At 45.4% G+C, this 12,166-nt stretch overlaps 1 protein-coding gene and 1 non-coding gene across 2 annotated transcripts; both read left to right on the top strand.

Moving 5' to 3' along the window:
- The first annotated feature begins 388 nt into the window (after positions 1-388).
- On the top strand, positions 389-460 carry TRNAA-CGC (transfer RNA alanine (anticodon CGC)). The gene has a single exon. It is a non-coding gene; the product is annotated as a tRNA-Ala (tRNA).
- A 6,254-nt stretch (positions 461-6,714) lies between these two features.
- On the top strand, positions 6,715-11,416 carry NEIL2 (nei like DNA glycosylase 2). Its single transcript, XM_075338835.1, has 4 exons — positions 6,715-6,852; positions 9,896-10,182; positions 10,388-10,584; positions 10,697-11,416. Exons 1-4 carry the CDS (start codon positions 6,715-6,717, stop codon positions 10,993-10,995), a joined length of 921 nt encoding a protein of 306 aa, XP_075194950.1. The 3' UTR covers positions 10,996-11,416.
- The last annotated feature ends 750 nt before the right edge of the window (positions 11,417-12,166 follow it).

Genomic DNA, 12,166 nt, shown 5'->3' with positions numbered 1-12,166 from the left:
CATAGACAATGAATGGAGTACAGATCACTCATGCGCCCCTCCTCTGGATTCATTGTCTAATTGCCGGGTACAGCATTCTGCTATTTCTGTCAGTCCCATAGACAATGAGTGGAGCGCAGATCGCACATTCGCACCTTCATTGTCTGTCTGCTGTCTGTCTGTTTTTTGGGAGCGAATCTTTTATGCCAAAATTTGTCAGCACAAGTCACAGATTCTGCATAACAATGTGCACGTGTGATCGGCTGAGACGCAGTGTTCACACACTGTCTGTATCTGCAGCGGATGCCGTGTGCAAAACCCAGAGAGGAGAAGAAAAAAGAAGGCTTCATTCAGGGTGTAAATGATTGACAGACTGGAATTCTAAAGAACAATCAATGTATTCCCACCAGGGGATGTAGCTCAGTGGTAGAGCGCATGCTTCGCATGTATGAGGCCCCGGGTTCAATCCCCGGCATCTCCATGTTTTGAAAAAATATATTTACAAATAAATTAGTAAAAAAAATTTTTAGGAAAAATAATTGTCGATTGAGAAGGCAAAGATGGTTTATTACCAACGCTGCCTTACCTATTGCTGTGCATTCAATATAGAAAGCACTTACCCTGCTTCCTCCTCCGGCCCCAGTGATCATGTGATCGCTGGGTCCTAACTGATGGGGATCAGCTCTGCAGTGCAGGAATCAAAATTTACCCCATAACTAGAGCCACAATACCAGCCTCAGCTATATATAAAACCGGCAATAATAAAAAAATATATTTAAAGGGGTTGTCTACCTTTTGGGACAATCTTTTTTTTTCTTACCTAAGTGCATGTATTTTGGGCTCAAAATCATTTTTGCAATTGGGTTTCATTAAAAAATTTGCACCAGTTCCCTTTTTTAACCTCTGACGGCAATGAGTTAACTGAGAATCCATCAGCGAGCTCCTTCTGACAGTGTTATGGGAGAGTTTGTAAGTCTTTTAGTTATATTTTTCTATGTCCCCCCAGCTGATTTATGGCCACAGACCACATCAAAGTTGAATGTGCAGAGAGAGGAAGAGCCAAAGAGTGGAATATTTTAATGAAATCCAAATGTAAAAATTATTATTAGACCCAAATGCAAAAAAATCCCCAAAAAACCCCAAAACGGAAAAAAAAAAAAATGTAGTTCAGTTCTGATAATGCGAATGAAACTGTTGTAATACCAGGCACAACCTGAGGTCAGCGGTGGCGCTGTTTCTGGGATAAAGGTGTCATTTTTGTAATCATGCACTGATTCTAATGCCTGGTATGGGATATATGCAAATATATATAAATAAACCACATAGTTAACAGGACAAATGGTGATTTTTTAAAGTGCTCAGAAAGAAAACATTGTGCAGTCCAAGAAGGCTAATCTTATACACCCCCACATATTGAAAATGGAATCGGCAACTCCATGCATAATGTGCGGAGAGGAATCAGGAACTGTGCTACAATAGGGGTGTAATAATACATACATCCGCTATCTGGAGAAATGGTTTAGCCCGACCAAACAACGTGGAGAGGATCCAAATTCAGCTCTCCCTATTCAGTAGAAATGGAACTGTCCAATTAGTGCAAAAGCCCCGGAACGGAAGCAGTCAATGGGCTATTATAGGGGGTATAATAATTTCTGGCAATTCAGAATGGTTTAGTCCACGGTTTCAAAACTGCGGTGATAGAGATCATCCCCTGCTGTGCAGTGGCAAAGAGTGACTGGTAAATTGTCCAAGTAGTGAATAGGGGAACAAACCTCCCTGTGTAATGGAAATGGAATCGTCCAAGTAGTGTAAAACATCCACAGCTGAATCAGGGAATGTGCTGGAATAGGGGTGCGAGAGGGTTGTTTGTGGGGTTTTTTTTTTGTCAGCACTATGAACAGGTAATGTAATGTGTGACTACAAAGTAGGATGCAGGCAGCTGCTCTGCATTTACATCGTGTGCAGCTTCTAACGATTTTATGTAAGTTCTAATATCATTATTTATATCTTATTGTAGGTCATACAAATTATATTCTATTTTTTTTTTTTTGTGACCTGCCATCTCCATAAAAATATATATATATATATATATATATATATATATATATATATATATATATATATATATACACCAACTTTTGGGCTATGGCCTACATGGAGGAGCTGAGTGGTGGGTATATTCAGCCACCTCTTTGTACTAAATATGACCCCCCCCCCCCCCCCCTTCACATGTAAACTGCAGCTGTGCCCTCTATAGTGCCCATGCTGGGCTTAATGAGTGCACTGACATGGCAGATGGGTGCCTGCAGCTACCATTGTGAGGTTTTCGATGACTCCATATTTCCAACCTCTTAGATGCTGTTGTTAAAATTGACCTTTTGCTTCTAAGGGGTTAACAGGCTGTGATTGGAGCAGCTTATTATTGTAGCAGTTCAGATACCAGCCATATATCCCTGCTGCAGAACCTGCATCAAACAGGTCGTGTGCACCTGCCTGTGTACATACATTACATATCCTGAGTTACCTCCTGTATTATACTCCAGAGCTGCACTCACTATTCTGCTGGTGCAGTCACTGTGTACATACATCACATTACATATCCTGAGTTACCTCCTGTATTATACTCCAGAGCTGCACTCACTATTCTGCTGGTGCAGTCACTGTGTACATACATTACATTACATATCCTGAGTTACCTCCTGTATTATACTCCAGAGCTGCACTCACTATTCTGCTGGTGCAGTCACTGTGTACATACATTACATTACTGATCCTGAGTTACCTCCTGTATTATACTCCAGAGCTGCACTCACTATTCTGCTGGTGCAGTCACTGTGTACATACATTACATTACTGATCCTGAGCTACCTCCTGTATTATACTCCAGAGCTGCACTCACTATTCTGCTGGTGCAGTCACTGTGTACATACATTACATTACTGATCCTGAGTTACCTCCTGTATTATACTCCAGAGCTGCACTCACTATTCTGCTGGTGCAGTCACTGTGTACATACATTACATTACTGATCCTGAGTTACCTCCTGTATTATACTCCAGAGCTGCACTCACTATTCTGCTGGTGCAGTCACTGTGTACATACATTACATTACTGATCCTGAGTTACCTCCTGTATTATACTCCAGAGCTGCACTCACTACTCTGCTGGTGCAGTCATTGTATTACTGATCCTGAGGGAGAGCTTCCTTCTCTAGCTTTCTTGCCTGACATCAGGCACTGCACTCCTTCCAGCAGTGCTGCGGGTCTTCTGGTCCCGGGGGCTCACATTACATTGTGACGTCACGTGTGCCCCCACCATAATCAGCTGTGGTTTTCCCGCCATTAGACAGCGTTAATGAATACGAAGTGAGCACTGCAGCCGAGTGCAGGTCCTGATCATTGCTGTTGTGTGTGAAGCCTGGGAGGCAGAAGTCAGCGCTGACTAGATGCAGGGCAACAAGACCTAAGCGCAGAACACGTGCTCCAGTGTTTCATGGAACTCCATTTTCATTACATGTCTATGGGAGCCTTGTCCTGGCTCTCATAGTTTTGCATTGACCTTTCGTGATGTAGCGTCTAACTTCCAGGCAGTAAGTTGTTGTGGGCACAAGATCGCGCTGCGGGACCGGAACGGCGTACGTAAGAGGTGAGTATAGAACAGGGGCTTAGATTTAAAGCGCCACTCCAGCTCTGGAAAAATAAAAGCCGCTGCAATGGTGCATTAAGGTCCATTAGTAATCCGTTAGAATGGATCCAGCAGCAATATGTAGACAGAAAGTTGTGGAAACTTTTTATTTTTTTTTATTTTTGACAATTTTGAAAAACTGATTTTTGCAGAATCGTGTGTGTGTGTATATATATATATATATATATATATATATATATATATATATATATATATATATATATATATATATATATATATATATATATATATATATATATATATTATAATTATTTTTTTTTTTTATTTACATTGAAGCCTATGGAAAACGGATCCATTAGCCAGTTACGATTTTCTTTCTATCTGAAACTGATCTGTATTCCAATGTTTAAAGGTCGCGGTTTTTATTTTTGTATTAATAGTGATTATGAAATCAAGTATTTTTTTTTAATACAAAATTAAATTCACCGTTTATTTAGTCTTCATTTAATTCTAGTTTTACTGGAGGCACTGGGGGCTGCCATCTTGGATTTGGTGTTTTGTAACGACAGTTACTCCCCTCCTTTATGGCAGCCCCTGTGCATAGAGGACAGGCGTCGGAATCCGACCCCCATTTAGTAACATTAGAGAAGGCGTCTACTGTGAAATGGACGCGCCCCCTGAACTGTCCAGATCACAGCAGAGGGAGGAGATCAGCGCCATCTTTGTGGAGCTCACATTGTATGCTGTTTGCTCCACTTTCCCTCAGTCACCCGCAGGGATGGATGGGGTGAGTACTGGCGCCGGGCAACAGTGATTGCACCATTACTGATCCTGGTGTGCTGCTCCTTCTGCACTCTGCCACGCACCCCTCCACCACTCTGCCATTCAGCCCCCCCCCCTTTCCGCCGCTTATGTCGCGGGCAGAGGAGGGGACACTGCGCTCTCCCACTGCTCGGGTCCGGCTGCTGCTGCTCGGTGGTGGCTCGAGCGGTGGGCCGGATCCCGGGGACTTGAGCGGCGCTCCTCGCCCGTGAGTGAAAAGGGTGGGGATTGATTGTGGGGATTTGGTTATTGTCCGTGACGCCACCCACGGTTGTGGTGATATTGGTGACACCACCGCTGCTCTGGACGGGGATCCCGGGAGCGGTGACAGGGAGCAGCTTTGATGTTAGTTCTCCCCTCCGTGGATAGGGGGTTGGTTGTCCCGGGGCCCGGTGATGGGGTAGGGAAGGATGGCAGGCGGGTTACGGGGCCTGGTAAGGTGCAGGGTCGCAGGGGCAGCGTTGTGCCGCACGGCACGGTGGTACTCACTCAGCCAATGATGAGGACACAGTTCTCGGTAAAACACTCGGCTGGATGGACGGGTCCCACAGACGGCTGCGGTGTTTCTCCTCCCGGCAGGTTGATGGTGACTGCCTTTCCCTGCACCTATGTACTGTAAACGGTTCCAATGGGTTCCCACCGGTAACCCGCTCCCCAGCTTGGAGGTTGCTGGAGGAGCCCCTTTTGCCCGCAGGCTCTGGCCCTGGGAACTTTAGCCTTGACGGTGACTGTGTTTCCCTCTCACGGTTGGACTGTTGCCTTCTGTCAGGACTTGGCTACTGGGAAACCCAGGAGGTTCCCTTCGCTAACGGATTTGGCAAATTCACGGCGACTCCTAGCCTTGCCGGGGTCCGTAAGCCCCTGCCGGTTGGTGCTGGCTTCTCTTTGCGTACCGGTCCGGTACCGCCGGGCCACCGCGCGTCCACGGTCCTTACGGTAAACTCCGATAGGCCACTCCTGCAGACGGTCACCACCGTCTGCCAACCTTGCTGTACCGCCCGGGCCCCACACCTGGACCAACTTCAGGCTGCTTAACTGCCACTTTCCTCCTTCCACTTTCAACTCTTAACTCTAATCTCTCTCCACTCCTCAACTCATCTCAAAACTGATCTGCCTGCTTTTCCCGCCTCCAGGACTGTGAACTCCTCGGTGGGCGGGGCCAACCGCCTGGCCCACCCCCTGGTGTGATCATCAGCCCCTGGAGGAAGGCAACAAGGGTTTTGTGTCTGACTTTGATGTGCCTGACCGGGAGTGTGGGGTGTGATGGTGTTGTTCTCTGTGGCCCCTGGCTTGTCCAGGGCGCCACACTTACACCACCGCCGCCGCTCACCCCTCCTCCCACTTGTACTCACCTCCTGGCTTCTATCCGCTGCTCATACTGTGATTGCTGACAGGACATCCTGCCGGGGGCGCAGGTCTGAGGTGAGTGCATGCGGCTGGGAGCGGTGATTTGCAGCCTGAGTGGCACTGCACTACGGATCACCCCTCCTCGCCGCATGTCACCTCGGATCTCCGATCCCGGCCGGCAGCACAGTATATGGGGGCGCGGGATACAGTGAGGCATACCGAAACAGCCAGCAGCGGGGCATAGGGATACAGTAGAGCACTATGGAGCTGTCCGCGGTGACAATTTGGACATATTATCACTTTGCGGCCAACAACAAAACTGCTCCGCACTGTGATCCTAAACTTCATCTTCTCTTATCCTTTTGGAAACCCCTAGATTGGGAGGTGACATCACACACAGGAGAGCAGACTCCGCCCACTTTACTGCAGCTGAATTCCAGGCTATTTCTACAGTGGGATTTCTGTAGGATTTCAGCAGCTGCTCCCCCTAGTGTTTAAGGGTGGGAAATATCAAACTTTAAATTTTTTTAAAAAAAATTCTGAATTAAAAACAAATATTTAAACATAACATTAATACTCTATATTTTTTCAGTTATCGAAGACATTTTTTTTTTGACACCTTCCCTTTAAGAAAAGACCAAACAAAAAATAAGTTTGGTCCTGTAAAAAAATTTTTAAGCAAAAAAAAATGGATATGATCCTGAAAGTGGTGTGTGTAGATATGTATGTGTCAATTTTTCTTTTTTTTTTTTTTTTTTTTTGGACAAGATAATCGCCAGTGCTAGTGATAACATTGTGTGAAAGGCTCTAGCAGGGCTCTAGTGAAGCTTCTCCAGACATTCCTGAGCAGGTGATTTAATTCTCCCTTATTTCAATACAGACTTATTGACCCAGAAATATTTTTGTCTCCAGACTTCAGAAATGCCAGAAGGACCCACAGTGCGGCGCTTCTGCTCCCTCGTCTCTCCCTTCGTGGGACAGCAGGTGGTGAAGGTTGGCGGCAGAACCAAGCAGATCGCCCTGCAGGATTTAATGGGGCAGTGGATTCAGGAGTGTCAGGTAATAAAAGGGGTTATCACATGTTATACAAATAAAGATTTGACGGCTTGTTGATTGTATAGCGGCGAGCAGGATTGGACCCACCGGACCGCAGGGGACCCCTGGACTTCTCCTTTAGAGGGTTTAACTAAGCGCTCACTTTGAGCCAGGCGCCAGATACCACTCCCAGGGCAGCGACCGGGACTGTGGCAGATATCCCCTCAGGGTAAGGACTGACACAGGTGCAGACAGGCAGTCCCTAGAGTAGCAGGTCCAGCCGGGATGGATGTGGCGGATGGACAGTCACTCATACTACAGGATCACCGGGACAGCAGAAGCAGATGGCACAGCCAGGGTGGACCGACAGTCACTCGTACTACGTTGACAGCTGGGAGGGACGGACACTGGTATCGACAGGACCGGGAGATGGGAAGGGGGGGGGATACTGATACGGGAAGCACAGCGTACAAAGAGACCTGACAACTGGCTGGCTAGGGCACTGGACTTCTAAGTGAACATGGTGATCAGGCACCTCCCCTAGTGGGAGAGTGCCTTAAGTATCCAGTGCCTCTCAGTAAGTACCCAGTGTTTTGCAGCAATACTCTGAGAGGCACTTCCAGGGAATGACACTCTGGCCCTTTAAGAGAAGAGTAGCGGCGCGAGCGCACGCCCTAGGGACACTCCCAGAGGACCTGTGCCGTGTGCACAGGCCGTGGGGGGGGGGAGGGAAACGGGAAGCGCCCATGTGGAGTACTGCGGGGAAGCTGGGTAGTGTGGTAAGCTGACTGCGGCGGTGACTAAGTGCGCTTCTCTACAGGGAGGGAAGTGAGGTGTGCAGGGATGCCAACACTACACTTGTGATATGGAAAAAAATGTTTCCACATGTGTGACAGTGCCATTTTAGTAAAGACAGTCAGTCGCTAAGGAAGGGTGGCATGGAATAAAATGGCCCAAATCATTAAGAGTGTCTTTCTCAGTAATATAGGCTGGACATGAGCGCAGTATGTCTTCATTGTCTTATACACCAGCACAGCTTCTATCCTGCACTTATTTCCTCCTCATTTACAGCTGGTATTCCCTGCCCTCCCTGAAACTGTACATGCTTTCTCCCCTCTCCATACTGTTGAGATTTGTGTACAACCCAGGGGGAGAGCTGTCATAATCAGGAGCTCTGATAGACTTGTAACACTTCTGCAAATCACTCAGATAATGGATTTTAGAATGCTGCAGCACAAAATGGTAAACCTGGTCTAATGAAGACTATTTAGAAAGTTGTGTATCTCTTGAACAGAATTTGTTTATTGTTCTCTTTAAATCTCCAAAAACCGTTTAACTTTTGTTTCCTCAATTTTGAAACTTTCAAAACTCAAACTGTGAAATTCTTAACAGTTTCCTTCCTGTTGCGCTCGCTGCCAGAACACCTCAGCCCTGGTGTACTCCGGGTCTCAATGAATTCTTGGTGACATGGCATGACTAGTGTTGAGCGGACCCGGATCTTAAAAGTCCGGATCCGCACGGTTCGAGGTTCCGATCCGAGTCCGACCAGCACCCGGGATCCGGGGTGCATGATCCGGATCCGTTTTTTTTTTTGTTTTTTTTTTTGTCTCTGTCTGTGTCTGTCTGTAACCCGATCCGGATCCGTTGGACCCGGATTATAGCCGATCCGCTCAACTCTAGACATGACCAAATGCTGCGGACAAGAAAGACCTCCTATCCCGTCGTAGTGACTGGATATTGTGTGCCCTAATAAAGTTTAGTGAAATGTGTGCCTCTTTATGGGTATGGTCAGATTGTGCTTGTAAATACAAGCACTTCCTATTAAAATTATCAGCCATTCTTGAGCTATTAACTATTTTATTTACTGCTTGTTGCCTTGGAGACTGACCACTGCAGCTAGATGGCAGAACATGCGCAGTGCTCCCAAGTTCTCTTCTATTGGGCTTGTAAGCACTACTTTGAAGCTGGCCCGATTTGCTGATGTGCTTTTACCCCCAGAATACTTTCCAACTTCAGCACAATGCTTACAATCTAGGTTGCAGAGGTGGTTTGTTTCCTAGTAAACGAGTTTTGTAAGGAAAGAGTTAATATCTCATGAATGGCTGCGAATTTTGATAATCAGTAAATTGCAAAAGTGTTTGTATTTAGAACTATCAAACAATACCCAGGGGCAAAACAATGATGAAGGTTCAGGGGGCCTGAGGATCTCAGCAAGTGGCGTGCGGAACAGTGGACACTGAGGAGACCAGAGAAGTGGGGGAATGAAGAGAATTGAGTATATGTGGCCAGTGGACTATGGGGGTTGCATAATACTATATGGGGGCTGCATAACACTATATGGAGAAATATAAGGGCTGCATACTACTATATGGGGGTTGCATTCTACTATATGGTGGAATATAAGGGCTGCATAATACTATATGGCAGAATATAAGGGTTGCATACTACTATATGGGGCTGCATTCTGCTATATGGTGGAATATAAGGGCTGCATTCTACTATATGGTGGAATATAAGGGCTGCATTCTACTATATGGTGGAACATAAGGGCTGCATACTAATCTATGGGGGTTGCATACTACTATATGGGGCTGCATACTGCTATATAGTGGAATATAAGGGTTGTATACTACTATATGGGAGCTGCATAATGTTATTTGATGGAATATACAAATTTTGCATCGGACCTATCGAACTTCAGTTACGCCACTGACAATAACCTTATGTTAAGATAGGGAAATAACCCTTTAAGCTTGGGTTTACATATTGTGCCACTCATGCAATGGGCAATGGCTGCATGACTTTGCAGGTAACTTAGTTTTGCATACAAAATATAAAAAGATTGCAATTGGCCACTGCCTGTGGATGGGTTCTTGGAGGCATATGCATTGGCTGCACATGGTGCCCACATGTAAAAATGGAGCATAATCATAAGGTCCCCGCTGCGTTTTTGTTTTGGTTGTTTTTGTTGGGGCCATATGGTGACTTTTGGTCATTTGTAGGCTTCATTTAAAGTCATTGGGTCCTCACAGGTGACATAAGTCATGGTGTCCTCCTGTATCTGCAGGTCCATGGGAAGAATCTGTATGTGGCGTTTGGCTCCGACGTAAGACACAAAGCTCCTTCTGCTAATATCCAGGAGCTGGATGATGACCACTCAAAAAAGGAGAGTGTGGATGTTTCCGTTACCACCACGAGTCCTGATGACCTCGGCCCTTGGGAGAATGAAGAAGCAAGTCCCAGATGCAAATGGCTGCGCTTCCACTTTGGGTTGTACGGGAGTATTCGTGTCAATGAGCTAGCTCGTGCGAGGCAAGGGAACAAGAAAGGCGATTGGAAAGACCCGACACCCAGGTACACAGCTCCACCTCTGGGGTTTGAGACCCAGCAGTCCAGCTAAAGGTTCTGGGTATGGCCTCAGTGGTAGGTTTGACTTTTGGGAATCTTCTATGGTGACCAGTTGACTTGGTCGCCTTTGACAATTGAGAAAATCCTATTCCTGTTCTATGAACATATAGTTGTCAGGAATGGTTAAAATTCTTTTCTTGTTCCTCGTTAGGTTAATTCTGCACTTCTCCGCGGGGGGTTTCCTTGTGTTCTACAACTGCCGGATACTGTGGTGCTCGTCCCCACACGTGGAGCCCACCTGTGATATCCTATCTCTGGATTTCGATAAAGAAAAGGCTCTGCGTGCGTTGTCCGGTCCCCGACCGGTCTGTATCAGTCTGATGGATCAGCGGCACTTCTCTGGAGTAGGTAGGATTTCCAATACAGTAGTTTCTCTCCTAATATTGGATAACTACAACTCCCAGCAGATTTGGAGACCACAGCTCTAATCTGTATCACGTTATAATATAATTGTCTCCAGGGAACATCATTAAGAACGAGATCCTGTTCCTGGCACAAGTCCACCCTCTGTCGTTGGGGTCGCTGCTGCCAGCGGACACCCTGCGTGCCGTCATTGATCACGCTATAAGCTTCACCGCCCGGTGGTTGCGGATCAAGATGCAGAGAGAACCGCTGCACTACAGTATCTACATGAAGGAGCTCTGCCCGAAGGGGCATAAGGTGGTGAAGGAAACCATCGGACCTCCGCGTGGCCTGCAGAGACTCACCTGGTATTGTCCTACGTGTCAGGAGCGGGTACAACCGGAGGAACGAGCCTAACTCTCCACATGCAGCGCAGGGTTCATCCCAACCGGTCAATACACAGCAAAATACTCGATACATGTGGATTTCACCCCGGCTAAACTGCAAGTTGTGAAGATCTGCAACAACCCTACAACAGAAGGCAAATCTGCTCCTTGTGGCCCTGGTCACACCTTTTAAAGGGGCTGACTAGGAATTGTATACTGAGGTCCTATCTAGCACCCCACCACCATGCATTAAATATTGGGCACTGGAATCAGATTGCACAAATCTCAACCTGCATGTGGTGGACTTATTTCTGCTTGTAAATATGAGCATACAATGGAGACTGGGTGAAATCCGAATACAATCCACTGCGAAATCACGGGATATCACACATGCGGATTCAGATATAGTTTAATGGCAGGAAAAATGGCCGCTCTATTGCTGGTTCCTTGCAAGTTGCATTCGTTTTTTTAATTTTTTTTTTTTTTGTTTTGCCTATAAGCGGCAGTATTCAAATATATATTATTTATATATATATATATATATATATATATATATATATATATATATATATATATATATATATATATATATATATATATATATATATATATATATATATATATATATATATATATATATATATATATATATAATCTCATAGAACAGTTGCCACCTTGTCCCTGTATTTTAGCAGCCGGCACTGATGGAGTTCATAGATTCTGGCCTTAGTCCTAAATCTACACATTTAATACTGTGTATCAAGGGCTGCTATTAATAATATTTATATATATTTTTTTTTTCTCCCTAGCTACTATGAAAAGAATAGCATTACGAACTCCCCCCTTACCAAAAAAAATTTTTTTTTTTTTTTTTTTTAGAATTTGATGAGAAAAAAAATCTGGGTTGCTTTTGTCAGCCACTTTATTACATCACTGCCTGGTACTTTGACTACACAGTATATATATTGTTTTGTTTTGTTAAAAATAAAATAAATGTAGACCTCACTTCTGGTCCTCCATGGCTGGTTTTTTTTTTTATTTTTTTTTTTGTCTTCCGTATAGAGGAGTAGGGTATATTATTGCAAGTGAGTGACACTGGCCTTCTCTATCCATAAAGCACTGAAGACTACGACCACCTACTGTATCCTCTGTCCACTGGAGAGTAGTGGTTATCTAGAAGTCGCCATCTTTACATACTGGAA

Source organism: Anomaloglossus baeobatrachus, chromosome 3, assembly GCF_048569485.1.
Source record: "Anomaloglossus baeobatrachus isolate aAnoBae1 chromosome 3, aAnoBae1.hap1, whole genome shotgun sequence".
Lineage (NCBI taxonomy): Eukaryota > Metazoa > Chordata > Amphibia > Anura > Aromobatidae > Anomaloglossus > Anomaloglossus baeobatrachus.
Note: the sequence above shows the minus strand (reverse complement) of the source record. Positions and strands in the feature narration are given on the sequence as shown.